A 15,210-nucleotide genomic window follows, 5' to 3' on the forward strand; every position below is an offset into this window, starting at 1 on the left:
AAGGCCAGATCTCTTGGCCAGAGCCGATTAGTCCTCACTTGCAGATGAATGGATCATGTGGATCTGGTATCTTCCCTCTTGTTGTCACAGCCTGTAACAGGCCTCCTCCTGAACCTCTTTTCAGCCTGTTCCCTCTTGTTCTGTCCTCATTAAAGAATAGCTGACCACCACTTTATATTTAATAATCATACTAAGGTTGATGCCCCCATGGTCGGGGCAGAGAGCTGTGTCAGGACCCAGCCGTTCTACTGCAGCTCAGACCTGCCACTCCAGAGTTTCTGCCATACAGTGAATTGGGGACATACAAGTCCCTTCTGTCCAGCTTCTTTTCAAGGAACAAGAATAGCCCCCTCCTATAGAAGGTGGTATGTCTAGGCACCATTTTGGAAATAGGTTAAGGAAATAGAGCTCTATCCCCAAAATCTGATAGGTTAAAAAGAAGCAGTTTTCCATCTAGGGACTTCTAAGGGAGACAGATCATGGCAGGATGTCCAGAGAAGCTCTCCCAACACCAGGTCCAGGCTTCTGATGAGGGAGGAATAAAGTAATCACAGGACCCTTGGCACCAGGTTCAGAGGCTGGAATGCCATCTGGATCCATCAAATCTGAGGCCGCCCCCACCTCCTTTCTCCTTTGCAGCATCTCACCCCATCTAGCAGCAAAGAAGTGAGGGCACATGGAGAGCATTGTCCAACAACAAAATCTTTATTTTTTTTCTCCTACAACTTCCAAAGGTACTTCCCCCAACCTCTCACCCAGGGGACCACCTCCAACCTAGCCAACATGACACCCTTCTGCCCCAAGCACAGAACAATAAAACAACATACGGCTGAGAGCAAGTGTTCACAGGCTGCCAGGGAGAGTCTACTCCGGGGGCCCCCACCCACAGGGATCGGCAGGTGGGACAGGATGGCCCGGCTGCCCCCTACTGGCTGCGACGGCGTTTCTTCCTCCTGCTCTTGGAGAAACCATCACGCTTTCTTTTACGAGGCTGTGAGGTGCGAATCACTCCCAGAGCCACTGGTTTCTCCCCAGGCACCCCAGGTTCATCTCCCCGTAAAGGCCTCTCTTCAACAGGGACTGGTGCTCCAACTGGGGCTAGCTTCACAGACTCGGCAGCAGGAGGCTGGCTGAGGCCTGCTGGCTTAGGACTAAGGGAGTGCGATGCTCTCTGGGTCCCCTGAGGACGCCCTGAGGCGAGCAAGCCTGAAGCAGGGCAAGAACTGAGGGGAAGCCCCCTCGGCGAGAGGCTAAGTTGAGAGGCTAAGAGGTAGGCAAAGTTGGAGAGCTCCTTGTCTTCCTCCTCCCCTTTCTCCTCGGCTTTGACCCCATCTGCTGAACTGCATGCTTCAATAACAGGAGAGGCTTCTCTCGCAACTAAGGCATCCCTGGTTCCCCAGCTGGGAGAAGTGCTTCTAAGGCCCTGGTGAGGAGGTATTGATTTGGGGTTCCCATGGCCAGAAGATTCTTGATCCCCTGGTAAGGGAGCAAGATCTTTCGGCTCAGATAAATCAGTATTCTTCCTGCCTTCTCCTTGGGGGTCATAAGAATTAAAACTTAGGGGGCAAATATCCTCGCTGACCTCCAGCTGGAGGCCACAGGCATCCCTGATGTCTAGTATGTCGACATACGTGGTTTCCAACAGAGGAGAAAAGGAATTGCCACTGCTCCCTGCCTCTGGGCTGGCCTCAGGAAAGGTGTCCTGGGTCCCCAGGATAAGGATACTGCCTTGACTTGCAGGCAGGAGTGTTTCTTTAGAAGCCCCCAGTGTAGAGGCCCCGATTCTGCTTTCTAGCAAAGGGGGGCAATCTTCAGGCCACAGATCATGAGGATCCTGAAGAGTCCCAGGGCTCTGTGCCGCGTCCTTTCTAGGCCTCGAGGCCGGGCTATTGGCCGTCTGAGGTTCCGCCAGGCCACAATAGTTTCTCTCTTCTAGGGCAACTGTGCCATCCGTGTCTCCACAGGGAACAGCACTGCTTCCCACGTCCCCGGGTGCCAGGGCTTCTCTAGGGCCCAGGGAAATTCTGCTTCTAGAGCCCAATGCCTGGCCGCCCCCCTGAGGCTCAGCTACACATTCCCCCTCATGGAGGTTCTCTACGACCTCCTCGATCTGTAAGGGCAACTCCAAGTCAGCAGCATCCATCTCACTGCTGAGCCACAGCCTCGGGCTGAGAGAAGCCCCGGCCTCGTCCCTATTCCCAGCTGGTCTAGGTGAAGGGTTCTGATCATAACTCTGAACTGTGGGGAGACCACTGCCATCTCCCCACGTGGCCTCTGAAGAGCCTTTCTGGGACAATACCGATGGCTCCACGCTCTGAGGAGCCACTCCAAGACCCTCTACCTCTTGTCCTGGGGGCAGCCCCAGGGTCTGCTTTTCTAACCCCTGTCCTTGCAGAGGAGCCAGCCCTGCAAGTCCAACATCCAAACTGGGAACAAGCTCTAGCTGGGGGCCTTCCTGCCAGCGAAAGGACAGAGTCTCGGAAGTCCTGTCAGTGCCCAGGGAGCGCCCAGGGGACCCAGCACCTCCCAGGAGGTCATCCTGCGGTGGGGATATCTGGTTTGTAACTTCCCCAGACCCTCTTCTCTCTATACTCGGGGGCCCTTGAGTACCCTGTGGAGCTGCAAGTTCTAGCTGCAGGCCCCAGTCACTGGGGGTTGGCAGGGTGTTTCCATCCCTGCCCATAACCCTCAGGCCACGTAGGGCCCGCTCCTGCCCACCAGACACTTCTCTTGCCCGCTCTCTGAGAGAAGCAGCCTTTCCAAGGCGGAGGGAGCCCCCAGCCCCCCGAGGCCCAGGTGAGGGCCGAAGCTGCCCACCCCCATCTTCATCCTCATCAGAAATAGAAGGACTTGAATCTGACTGGGCTCCACTGCAACTTGGAGGTGCCTCGGCATCCTCCTCCTCTTCCAAGGCCAGGAGTCGCTTCTGGACCAGCTGGAAGGAAAATGGACAAATGCTGTTCTATACGTGGTTGTGAGAAGGGGTAGAGGCCGGGTGGGGGGAGATGGTATTTAGGCAGGACAGGGGATACAAGCAAGTGGCCTAAGTGATGGTATCAAAGCCAGGTACCACCGCTCTTTTTCTCCACCTTATTGGGTCTTATTCCTGCAATGCTTTGAGCCCTAAACTCCCCTTTTCCATGGTCCCTCGTCTGTTGTTCTACACCCAAAGCTGGATGCTAAAGCTGTCCCTCTCCAGAAGCCGCATCATCCAAGACAATGTAAGGTTAGAAGAGGCCACATAAGTTTTTCATTCTGATATTCTCTACCTCCCAGGTTTACCTGGGCAAGACTGAGTGCTTCTTCTTGTTCCAGCTCCTCAATTAAGGCCAAGGGATCCCTCTGTTGTTCTGGGGACAGCATATCTGCCAAAAACTGAGGGTGAATGATAGCTTCCACCTGGGGAACAGAAGTGAAAGTGGTGGGAGTCATTGAGAGGAGGTAACATGAACCAAGAGGCAGTCACGCACCTCCCGACTCACCACCCTCTACCTGGGTGGTTGGAAACCACCAGCTACATACACACTTTCCTCAGCACCGAAGAGAGTCTAGTTCCCAAAGTCCTTGGGCAAAACCATAGATCTTCCCTGGAGTTCCCACCCCAGGGTCTGCTAGAAACCACACCCCCTGGGCTAGCCCACCTTGGAGACAAAGACCTCCTGAGAACACAGCTCATCGATATAGCTCAGAAAACCAGCATCTGGATATATCCCTTCCTCCGGCTGCTGTTCTTGCTCTTCCTGTCTCCCATCTGACTCCTCAGTGGCCGAGTGGCTCCCCACCAGCCCTTCCATGATGTCGGCGTACTCTTTCACCGCCTCTGACGGGATCTCCTTGGGGGCCTCAGGGGCTGGAGGCCTCTGGGTTTTGCGCTGCCGCCGGCGCGGAGCCCGTGCTTTGGAGGCCGCCTTCTTGGGAATGTACACTGATGGGCGAGGCGGGAAGCAGAAATGGAAAGCAGTGCTGAGACCTCAACTCCTGCCTCCCACCCTCTCCCATGCCCACTCCCCACTTGTAAGGGCAGTGACCTGGGTACACTGAGATGGTTCCAGACTGGATCTGGCCGACCTGACAACAGTACCAGCTAGGGGAGAATACTTAGGACCTGGAGGGACTGAGAATCTGGAGGAGGATTCTCAGAATCCCTGAAATTCCACAAAGCCCCCTGGTCCAGCCCTCATTTGTTAGGCAGATGAGGCATCATGTGCTTCAATTACAGTCTCAGTGAGAGAGCTGTTGGTTTACTTGGCTAAGATCAACATCTAGTCTGGGACAAAGGGAACTTATGCCTGTCCTGTTTCGAACATCACATGCCACTCCCTGGATGGAAGTGACTGGTTTCTGTGTGACTCCCTCTGAGCTCCTGGCCACAGGCTCCTGTTGGCACTGAATGGCCTTACCTGGCTGCGGGCAAACCTCAGGGACAGGTGGTCCCGGAGGATCAAGTTTGAGAGGGGCTGCAGGAGGCAGGCTCTGGGGCCCACTCATCAGTTGTGTGTTCTGAATCTGCATCTCCTCCTCGGCCTCAAACTCCATGAACCTGCAGGGGGTGCAGAAGGCCCAGGCAGTGCTGAGAAGACCATGATTCATTAAAAACCCAGGGGATCTGCTCACAGACGGCTGAATAAATAACAGTTCTGGAAAACCCTCACAAGGTCACCACATAGCCCCTCTCCCTGCAGCTGTCACTTAGAAAGCTTATTAAGAAACTAATCTTAAGAATCTAGAGCTTGTAAGCTTTACAGGACAGAATCATGGCTTTTTCATACCCATCCCACTCAACATCGAGGGTACACAGATTAATAAAGGCTTGTTGAGTTCAGTCAGGCCTGTGCCACACCTGGCAAGATCCCCTCCTCAAGGCCTCATCTGCCCATGCCTACAACCATAAAGTATGGCTGCATATTCCTGAGGCAGAGACAGAGTTGCAATTCAAGGAAGTTCCCACTAGGAGGCAGTGAGACCCAGGAGGCAGTGAGACCCAGGAGGCCTGAGGCTTGGACTAGGATCCCAGAAGGGTCAATCTAGGAAGTCTGGGTCCAGAAGATTCCTGGGAGAAAGTGATAGCCAAGCGTGGAGGATAGGGTTTGTTTTCCTGAGTTACTTTTTTAACCAAGGAGATTATCATGGAGGAATGGGGGATATGAGCCAGAAGACCACCCTGGACATCCAGGATTTTCCCCGGACATCCAGGATTTTCCCCAGACAAACCTCCTTAAGAAAAAGCCCTTCCCTGAGGCAATGGGCTAAACGATTCCTGTGCCAGTTTCCACAGGAGTGGTGACCCCAAGGTGCTACCTGGTCGGTGAGGTAGAAAGAACCTGCGTAGTACGGCTTAAACCTCTTCATCATTAGGTTCCCTTCAGTATAGGATTTTTACACCAATTGGGGATCCAATCCCATCCTAAGGGCTTCAATATCAAAGCCCCTACATAACTCAAGATCTGGAGAAGGGAAAGCTTCCAAGAGGAGACAGGACAGAAAAGTCCCAAGAGCCAAGATGGTGGGAGAAGCAGCGAGGATCCAGGAGGCCCTCTGCTAGTGTATACCTTTCCTCCAGCATCCCTTAGAGCAACCAGCCACAGCCCAGACCCAAGCCTCTCTTACCTGCCCTCAGGGTAGCACCACCACCACCCCCACCCCCGCCCCCAGGGAGCATGAGGTTTGCTGGGACTCACTTTTCTGCCATCTCGTAAAAGATCATCCGGTCGAAGTTGCTAGTACGCTCCCACTCCTGCACAGCCCTGGGCAGTCCCTCCTCCAGGGTCATCGTGGGCTTCAGCCGGGCCAGGGAACGAAGCACTGGGCTAAAACCCCCATTGGGTCAGTCACAGTCTACAAGTGTACCTGCCACCCACCTGCCCTGACCCCCACCTCAGTGTACACCCCCTGCCCCTCATCGGATCAGGCATCTCCAGGTCCCTGTCACATCCCACTGCAGATTAGACTCCAGATCCCCCACCTCCAGCCAGCCGTTTACCACACTGGTCTTTCTTCCCACTGAAATTTACAATCCTCACAGAAAATCAAACAGTTCTCTCCATCTTTTAAAATCAACTACCTTGAATTCTCACAGTACTATCTTCAACCAAACACAAGGAAGAAAGCACTCAGGTTATTCATTGTAAAGTAAGCTGAACCCTGCCCAAAGGCTCTTACATTTCCAAAAAAAAAAGGCACTCACTAACCCAAATGAATCTAATTCAAAGGCTGTGAGGTGTTTTTACTTGTTGCTTTTTAAGCGTTTTTTTTTTTGCCTCCAGGATACCCCATCACAATCAAATATCAATACTCTTTGAGCTCTTTGTGATTTATTTTTGCCTTTCTGACTTCCTGTGAATGCTCAATTGTTATTGTGCCTAGAATCACCTGGGGAAGCTTGTTATAAACATGGATCCCAGTGCCCCCAGAATCACCGGACTGAGCATTTTACCAGCCTCCCGGGTGACTGTGGCAGAGGGTCTGGTCTGGAGACCCTGCCCAGAGCCCCTGAATGTAAGGAACAGAAATAGGCCAGGAGTGAGAAATTCAGATTCCCAGACTCTAAGACACCCAGAGCTGTCTGGAGAAAGCAGAGAGTGATCTACACCAAGGACATGGAGGGAGCCTTTTGAATAATTCACTCCAGAGTCAGGAAGGAAAGGGAGATTCCCTTAGGGCTTCAGCCACTGGAGGAACATGATGTTCATTTTTTTTCAAGTCCAATAAGAGATGTGTGTATTAAATCATTTCAGTCATGTCCAACTCTTTGTAACCCCACAGACTGTAGCCTACCATGCTCCCCTGTCCATGGGATTCTCCAGGCAATAATACTGGAGTGGATTGCCATTCCCTTCTCCAGGGATCTTCCCAACCCAGAGATTGAACCCTCGTCTCTTACATCTCCTGCATTAGCAGGTAGGTTCTTTACCATTAGAGCCACCTAAGAAGCCCAAAGGTTAAGTACGGGAGGTGGCATATTGTTATATGATGGTTTACACAAAATGTTGAGAGTGCAGTTGAGGAAGGCAGAGTTCTTAGTGGGAAGAAGAGAAAATTCCCCAGATGGTTAATGACTTTGCTTTATAAACATTAATAGCCCGTGACCCTGAGCTCCCAGGCCAAGCATCCACTCCGCACAGACATTCTGGCCTTTTGTGAGTTCTTTTTCTCTTCTAGATTGCCTTTTTATAATAACAATAACAACAACAAGAGCAGCTGCCATTTGATGAGGCATTCTCTGTGCTAGGTGCTCTGCTAAGCATTTCACATACAGTAACTCATTTCATCTCAGCAACTCTCTGAGTAAGTAACCATCCCCTTTCTAGATGAGAAAGCTGAGAGCAAAGAAACTAGTGCCAGGACCCAGGATGACACACCTAGTAAGTGGTGGGGCCCAGCCCTTGGCCACTAAGTGAGCTCTAGACCAAGTATTAGTCTCTCAGTCGTATGTGAGAGACGGACCCCCCACGGACTGCAGCCTGCCAGGCTCCTTTGTCCATGGAATTCTCCAGGCAGAATCCAACCCAGAATACTGGGTTGCCATTTCCTCCTGCAGGGATCTTCCCAACCCACGGATCGAACCCATGTCTCCTGCATTGGAGGTGGATTCTTTGCCATCTGAGCCACCAGGGGAACCCAAGTGAGCTCGGCCACTTCCCTTGACTTGACTTCTATTTCGACTTCTCCTAATAAAACAGGGAGCTGTATGTGGAATTCCCTGGTAGTCCAGTGGCTAGGACTTGGCCCTTTCATTGCTGTGGGCCCTGGTTCAATCCCTAGATGGGGATCTAAGATTCCCACAAGCTGCTAGGCATGGCCCAAAACCCTGAAACAAAATAAAACAGGACAGTAGATAGCATGGCACATGAGCTCCTTGGCCTGGCACCACACCATCCTCCCCTCCCAGCGCTCCTTATCCGAGTCAGTTTGGACAGTTCAACTCCATGTCAAAAGATAATTAAGGGCTTCGCTGGTAGCTCAGTGGTAAAGAATCTGCCTGCCAATGCAGGAGACACGGTTCAATCCCTGATCTGGGAAGATCCCACATGCCTTGAGTCAACTAAGCCCTGATTGCCACAACTATTGAGCTGTGCTCAAGAGTCCAGGAGCCGCAGATAATGAGGCTGGCTCACTCTAGAGCCCGTGCTCTGCAACAGGAAAAGCCACAGCAGTGAGAGGCCTAACCACCACAACTGGAGAGTGGCCCCCGCTCACCACAGCTAGAGAAGAGCTCTCGCAGCAACGAGGACCCAGCACGGGCCCAAATAAATAATACTATCTTAAAAAAGGTAGTAAAATAACACAAGAGGGCCCTGGTACTCCTTATTAGAGACCTGGGTTCCGATTACCGCTCTGAGCATTAGCCTTCTCATCCATAAATGAGGATGACCAGAAAAATGCCTGCCTGAATATGTAGGATTATGAAGAGCACTTGAAAGAAGACACCTGAGGCTTATTATCCTCTGGCACATGGGTAAAGAGGTTTGTTGCATTGTTATTTTAATTCTCATAGCATCTTCCTCACCCTCAAGACCTGCCCTCAAGTATCCCTAAATAGCCTAACCACTTTGTCCATCCCCAAACCCTCCTCATTTAAAAGCCTCTAGGATAATGAATCTTCGGTCTCCCCACTTACATAAGAAAGCAGGAAAGGGCCTCTGCATCAGGACTCTGGGATACGTGCCTTCGTGCCAAGGGTTTGTAGCGCTGCCAGCGCCGGAAGTTCTCATAAACACCCTTGGAGGTATAGAAGAGGTCACCCAGTGAGGGCTTGGGTCGGGTGGCCGTAGGACCTCCTTCCCCGGTTGTCCCTTGTGGTCCTGGCCAAGCCTTTTCTGGGGGCACGATGGGGGCCAGTTGGGCAGCTGGTGGTGGAGCCTGAGCAGGAAGGCATGGGTCACCCTCCTGGTTCAGCCCAACAGCCTTAGTGGGCAGAAGGGTCTTCACATTAGAGGCTGTCAGGAGCCCGGGGGCAGGAGTCTCAGGACCCCCGCAGGGAGCGCCAGAGGCAATCCAACTGAGGGCTGTCTGAGTTAAGATAAAGTTCTGAGTCTGAGAGGGTTCAGCTGACCCGGCTTCTGTGTTGACTTTGACAATGACTTTGCCAGCTCCGGCTCCACTGGGGCCAGGGCCCCCATCCCCGGTCACCAACAACGGGCTGGGGAAAGCAGAGAGCACCAGAGGGTTGCCTGGAGAGAATGCTGAAGGCACAGGGGGCTGCGAAGGCGGCTCCCATGGTGGTGGGTCTGGTGGGCCAGGAGCAGGTTGGGGGAAGGTGAGTGCAGTGAAAGGAGACAGGGCGGTGCCAGGATTCACAGTCCTGTCCGATCCTGGCAATGGAGATGCTGTAGAGACAAAAAGAGGGGATAGAGTAGCAGAAAAAGAGAGCAAGAGCTAGGTCATCTGAGTTCAACTCTAGTCCCTGAAGAAGCAGAGCACGGATTCTCAGCAAGTGAGTGAGTAGGAACGCGTATATTTGCAAATGTCCCCCAAGTGTTTCTGATGTCCCTTACTCCCTGTTGAGAATGACTGCACTAGGGAAGCTGCAGTGACCTTGGACCTACGAGCTCATACTCCATAACACATGCCACCCAGCATACAGGTACATTCCAAACATGTTCAAGCCACCTGGACCCTGCTCCCAGCTTCTCTGTGATCCCTGCCACCACTCACAGAAGCACTCTTCCCAGGAGGGGATGTGTGGGTTAGAGGTTTTGTTCCCAGAAATTTTGTTACTTAACAGCCAGGAATGACCAGATAAGAGCCAGGAAATGGGTAAAGGGAGGGCGGTGTGGGAAGGGAGGTTTCCAGAGCTTTAAGTAGATGCTGGACATACTCAAATGTTATCTGTGATCCTTCTGCTTGAAACTCCTAATGTCAGAAATTTAGGGTCCACTTTTGAAAGGCACTGACCATGAAGTCTGAGACACAGCTCAGGGGCTATGTGGACTCTAGTCAAAGAGACCAACGATAAATATGTTAAAACGTGTACTTAATCAGGACATGTGTCTCCTAGGACTTGCAATAATAATAGATCATCTGCCTAATTTCAGGTTGCTCTCCTCCCCCTCTTAGATTATTCTGGTGGCAAATTAACAACGTTCAGCTTCTGCTGCTTCCTGACCATTGAAGGAGACGGGGAATACGAGCAGACTCTTAACCTCAGGCCCAGAGCAGAGGACCAGGAATACTCCCTGAAGAACGGAACACGGTGAAATGGGTCTGAGGCCTGAGTTCCGCAAAAGGCAGTCAGAGCGTCTCAGGGAAGCCCCAGTCCTCACCTCTGCTGGAGTGACCCACCTCCCCTGACCCTGGGAAAGCAAGGAAAACTGTTCCCTGCACTAAAAGAGAAGCCCTCGCTGGGGCTGGAAGGAGCCAGGAGGCTCCGAGCAGAGGCACTTACTGCACCTCCTCATCTAGCTTCTGGAAGGACAATTCTCAACGGACTTGGCAACAGATGGCCCGACTGAACAGTTTTCCAGACAAGGCTTCCACTCCCTACACCCAGTAAGATTGAGAGCGGCCCCAGATCAGTTCTCTCAGGGCAAAATTCTAGAGCAGCCTCCAACTGCCTAAAGAAGACACCAGAACTTGGGCCTTCCCCTGGAACCCCCCTGTGTCCCCTGTACCGCACACATCCCTGCCCCTGCCACACAAACACATGTTGAAGGTATCCCCCTTCCAGAGAAGCAAGTTGCTAACTACCATCCCTTCTCTCTACTCAGCACTTTCCTCAGAGGTGCTCTGATCTGCCACCCAGGAGCCCCCTTCCTTCCCCAACCCCTAGTATTAACAGCACCATCTCCTCCCCCAGTGTGATGCCTCTCGTGGTGTCTGGTGTTCTCACATTCCTCTAGGTCAGCCCTGAGAGCTCTTCCCCAAGTAAAGTGTCAAGTTTTGAATTGCTAAGGAAGGGAGCTGGTAGCAGGGGACCCTCCCCTACCGGCAGACTCACCTCCATCTGAAGACATCGTCTCAGGTTTGGGCACTAACTGTGGCTGTCTGGAAGCCTCCAGAATGAGACGGGCAGGTCCAGGACCCAGAGAGTAACCTCCAGTAGAAACACAGGGATCCAAGGAAGGGAGGGCAACGATCAGATCAAAACAGAACTAGAATCTAGAACTCAAGGCATTCTACAGTGGGGGGAGGGGAGGGGGAAATGGGGTGAGGTTAGGGAGATATTCCACAAAGGACTCTGGTATGTAGGCAGTAACCAGGAACTCCCTCCAAACCAGAGTATGGCGACACAATTGTGTATCTCTTCAGGACAACCTGCAAATTATTTCTCAGGTTCCCAACCACATAGTTTTACATCTTGGTTCCCTATACACTTCTTCACCAATATATTTAGTTTTGTGCCTTTCAATTCTACCCAGTTTTGTACCTGACTTCCTATTAACAGCAGACTGTGGCAAACTCTTGACAATTCAATGTTTGCTGTATTTTCTAAACCAAAATCAGAGCACATAGTCTGAATATTTAAGGATCAAGCGAACAGAATGTTTCAAATGAGGGTTGTCTCACAGTATCAAGGGTGCTGATTTGCTGTATGCATATCATTTCCTTAGAAAGCTGTTTTGCAGTTCCCAAATAGACTATTCACATCACCTCTGCAGTCCACAGACGGCTCAGCCTTACCCCGGGCTGAAAAGCTTCCCACTTAATCAAAAACCGCCACTCAGAGTAAAATTCCAAGACCCAAACGTCTTTTTTGTTTGATTGTTAAATTATTTTTGTGGTTTTAAATTTTGTTAAATAATTTTAATTTTTAAAATGGGTAGTACATCAGGACCTTTAATTTTTAAAATGGGTAGTACATAAGGACCGTTCAAAAGTCAAACTATTTAAAATGGACTATACAGCAAGTCCCCCTCCACTCCTTCTGGAACCAAGTTGAGCTCTTTATGCCAGAGGAAACCAGATTTATTCTGGATCCTCACTGAGATATTTTATACAACTACAAGCACACACAAACTATACTTAAAAAAAAAAAAAAAACTTTAAGGTTTTTCTGGTAATAAAGCTAATATATCTTCCAACGTTTTTCGCCATTATAAATCATACCGCAGTGATCACCTCGGTTAATGATATCTGGGTTCCAATTTTCATTTCTTTAAATCAAAATCCTATAAAAAGAATTTGTACGTTCTTTTAAAAATTCGCCATACCTCTAAGAGGCGCATCTTATTACGCTATTATTAGCTACTCACCACTACAGAGAGTTGAATTTGTGGTAGAGACCTGAGTTTGAATCTTGGGTCGACCACTAAAATATGCTTCACCGGTTTCGTAAAATAACTTCACGCTCTTTTCGCTGTCCAGAATATGGAACACCCATCGTGCATTTTTACCGCCAATGTTTGAAACTGGGCGAGAGAACCGGATGTAAAATAGGGGAAGGAAGAAAATCTTCTTTCTTTCCTAAGGTAAAGGAGGCTCTGGATCCTGGAGCCTTTAGTTCTGCAGGTACTAGAAACTCATTGCCTCTGCAATGGGTGTGCATCTTGAGATAAAAACAGGACAATATTCAGTTATGTTTAATCTATATCCATCCCTACCCCCCTCTCTCCCTAGCAGTACCAGGCCCACAGTGGGCATACTGCACGTGTCTTACAACTCCTGCAAGATTGCAACTGAGTTGCAACTGGTCAAGTTCTACGCTAGTGCGCCTCCTTCCGTCCGGCTGGAGAAAAGTCTAGATAAACTGGACTACATTTCCCGGCGTGCTTTCAGAGCGAGACTTCCGGCTGTACAGGAAGGAAATTGACCAACACGTGAGGCTCTCAGTTAGAGGCAGCTCCGGACAGAATTGGAACGTTCTGCTTTAGTGTGATCATGTTTCTCCAGTATTACCTCAACGAGCAAGGAGAGCGGGTCTACACGCTGAAGGTGAGAAGGGTAAACGGGCTGGATGTGAGCTTAGCGATGCATGTCATTGGAAGGAGTGGTCGAGAGAAGCCTGTGAGTTGCCTAGCTGCTTGGGCGGGGGCGGGACTAGAAACTCCAGAAGCCGCGCGTGGTATTAATGGAAGCAGAAATGCGTGGCTTCTAGATCTTACCGTCGCGTCTCCTGTTTTCATGTTTACCGTTTTTGCGTGGCCCCTGATGTTGAAGCTGAAATTCCAATGCGTTGGCCACCTGATGCGAAGAGCTGGGTCATTTGAAAAGACCCTGATGCTGGGAAAGATTGAGGGCAGGAGGAGAAGGGGAAGACAGGATGAGATAGTTGGATGGCATCACCGACTCCATGGACATGGGTTTGGGTAGACTCCGGCAGTTGGTGATGGACAGGGAGGCCTGGCGTGCTGCGGTTCATGGGGTCGCAAAAAGTCGGACACGACTGAGCGACTGAACTGAACTCCCCATCCCAGCCTCCATCTCCCTTTTGAGGCCAGGGATTGGGTTTTTCCCACCATTCCAGTGCTGAGATTATGTTCTTTCTTTCCTCCTCGAGCAGAAGCTTGATCCTTTGGGACAACAGACGTGCTCGGCTCACCCTGCTCGATTCTCCCCAGACGACAAATACTCTCGACACCGAATCACCATCAAGAAACGCTTCAAGGTGCTCATGACCCAGCAGCCGCGCTCCGTCCTCTGAGGATGTCTTAACATTTCATGTGTCTTCTGCTGCCTGCCAGCCCCCAAGAGACTTTCTGCAGCCAGGCTCTTCAGTCTGTGAGCCTGGAAGTTTGCTCCGACACTTGCTCCTCGAATCCGGTCTCATCTTTGCCTTTGATTATGCTTGTTGTGAAGCAGTCATGGTAGCATCCCTGTCCAATGGGAGATATTTGAATCTTTTCGTACCTTGAATCACTGCCAGGTTATTAAAATGATTTCAAAGAGCTGTTATTTTGTATGTTGTGGGAAGAAAGGAGTGGTTTAAAAAAAAAAAAAAAAAAACGAGGGAGACGAGAGGGAAGAGTACCCCAGGGATACAACAAGACCGCTTGGAAGAGAAACTTGGGTGACCGCTGCAGCAGTCGTGCTGTGCTGTGAGTCCTTGCAGGGTGCTGGGGTAGCGGAAGAGAGCTTGAGAAAGACTTGTGCACTGTCAGCGTTCAGTAAGAAATACCCGTGTTGTCAGTTAAGTAATTTTTTGTCCCTTGAAATGAAATTTCACTCAAAATGGAAGAGTTGCTTGAAAAATAATAGCAGCTATATGGGAGGAGGAAGATGTTGAATTGGAAGCCAGAAAACGAGTATTCACCCCTCTATAACTGTGAGAAAGTCAACCTGTTTAGTTCTGTTTTTCTCATCATTTCTAAGTACTCTTCCACCTCTAAAGTTGATAGAGTTCAGTGATGGATCTTAATTCATCCAACCATTGTGAATAAGAATGCTTTTATGCATTTTTACTGCCCCTCTGGAAATGTCTTGGAGGGTTTTCTTTTAATCCTGGAAGATTCCTTAGGCCATGAGCTTCTATCATGGGGCAACCATAAATTTGTAATCCAATTTCTTCATAGCATAGGGATGATGAGGCAAAATACATACAGGCATTCAAGAAATTGCTTCTTCCTCTCCGTATTAATTCGGTACTTCCTGAACTTCTTTTGACGTTGAATTGAATGTTTGCCTAGTGCCACTGTAACACGTATCAGCCCAAATTTGATTTATCAAGATTGGCCCTGGAAAGGGGTAAATATATTTCTCACTGACGCTGATGTCTGACTGTCCTAGCAGAAAAGTTCAGAATAGTTGACTGTTGAGAGAAAAAAAAAAATCTAAAGACTTGGGTTATACGTAGTTAATAATACGTAGTTAATAAAAGACATGATTTCTGGTTCTATTACTTACGAGAATGGTGAAATGGGATACTTATTTTCTGTCAAGCAATTTTTGGTTTCTTAGCCTCATCACTTAAGGCTCTTAGCATTAAAGAGATTGTAAAAAGTTGTCCTGTCCTATTAGAGGTTAATGTTTGAAGAAAGGCTAGAAATTCTGCAAATGACTAGAGAAAAGGTTCTGCTAAGGAAGTGTTTAACTTCAGGGGAATTCTTGGTGGTTAGGACTCCCAGCTTCCGCTGCCCCTGGGGTGGCAAGCTGCTGCGTGGGGTGGCTAAAAAAACAAGCAAATCCTATCTTTTTTTTTTTTTTAAATGCAGACTATGATTCTGTCTTTAAAAGCTTCCCTGACCCGCCAAAAAATGATTAGCATTTTCGATACTACCTACTGGGTAGACTAAGGAAAATTAAAATTGGTGTATGTATACCGAAGATTTTTTTCTT

General features: G+C 49.8%; 2 protein-coding genes across 2 annotated transcripts; one reads left to right on the top strand and one right to left on the bottom strand.

Moving 5' to 3' along the window:
- Positions 1 to 58: 58 nt before the first annotated feature.
- On the bottom strand, positions 59 to 10,967 carry NUTM1 (NUT midline carcinoma family member 1). Its single transcript, XM_055537237.1, has 7 exons — positions 10,937 to 10,967; positions 8,618 to 9,326; positions 5,679 to 5,807; positions 4,401 to 4,540; positions 3,642 to 3,925; positions 3,283 to 3,399; positions 59 to 2,935 (listed from the first exon to the last, which is right to left on the bottom strand). Exons 1-7 carry the CDS (start codon positions 10,950 to 10,952, stop codon positions 926 to 928), a joined length of 3,405 nt encoding a protein of 1,134 aa, XP_055393212.1. The 5' UTR covers positions 10,953 to 10,967; the 3' UTR covers positions 59 to 925.
- Positions 10,968 to 12,711: 1,744 nt separating this feature from the next.
- Positions 12,712 to 13,823, top strand: NOP10 (NOP10 ribonucleoprotein). Its single transcript, XM_055537246.1, has 2 exons — positions 12,712 to 12,870; positions 13,439 to 13,823. The coding sequence occupies exons 1-2, from the start codon at positions 12,817 to 12,819 to the stop codon at positions 13,577 to 13,579; spliced, it is 195 nt and encodes a 64-aa protein (XP_055393221.1). The 5' UTR covers positions 12,712 to 12,816; the 3' UTR covers positions 13,580 to 13,823.
- Positions 13,824 to 15,210: the final 1,387 nt, after the last annotated feature.

This window comes from Bubalus kerabau, chromosome 10 (assembly GCF_029407905.1).
Source record: "Bubalus kerabau isolate K-KA32 ecotype Philippines breed swamp buffalo chromosome 10, PCC_UOA_SB_1v2, whole genome shotgun sequence".
Taxonomy (NCBI): Eukaryota; Metazoa; Chordata; class Mammalia; order Artiodactyla; family Bovidae; genus Bubalus; species Bubalus kerabau.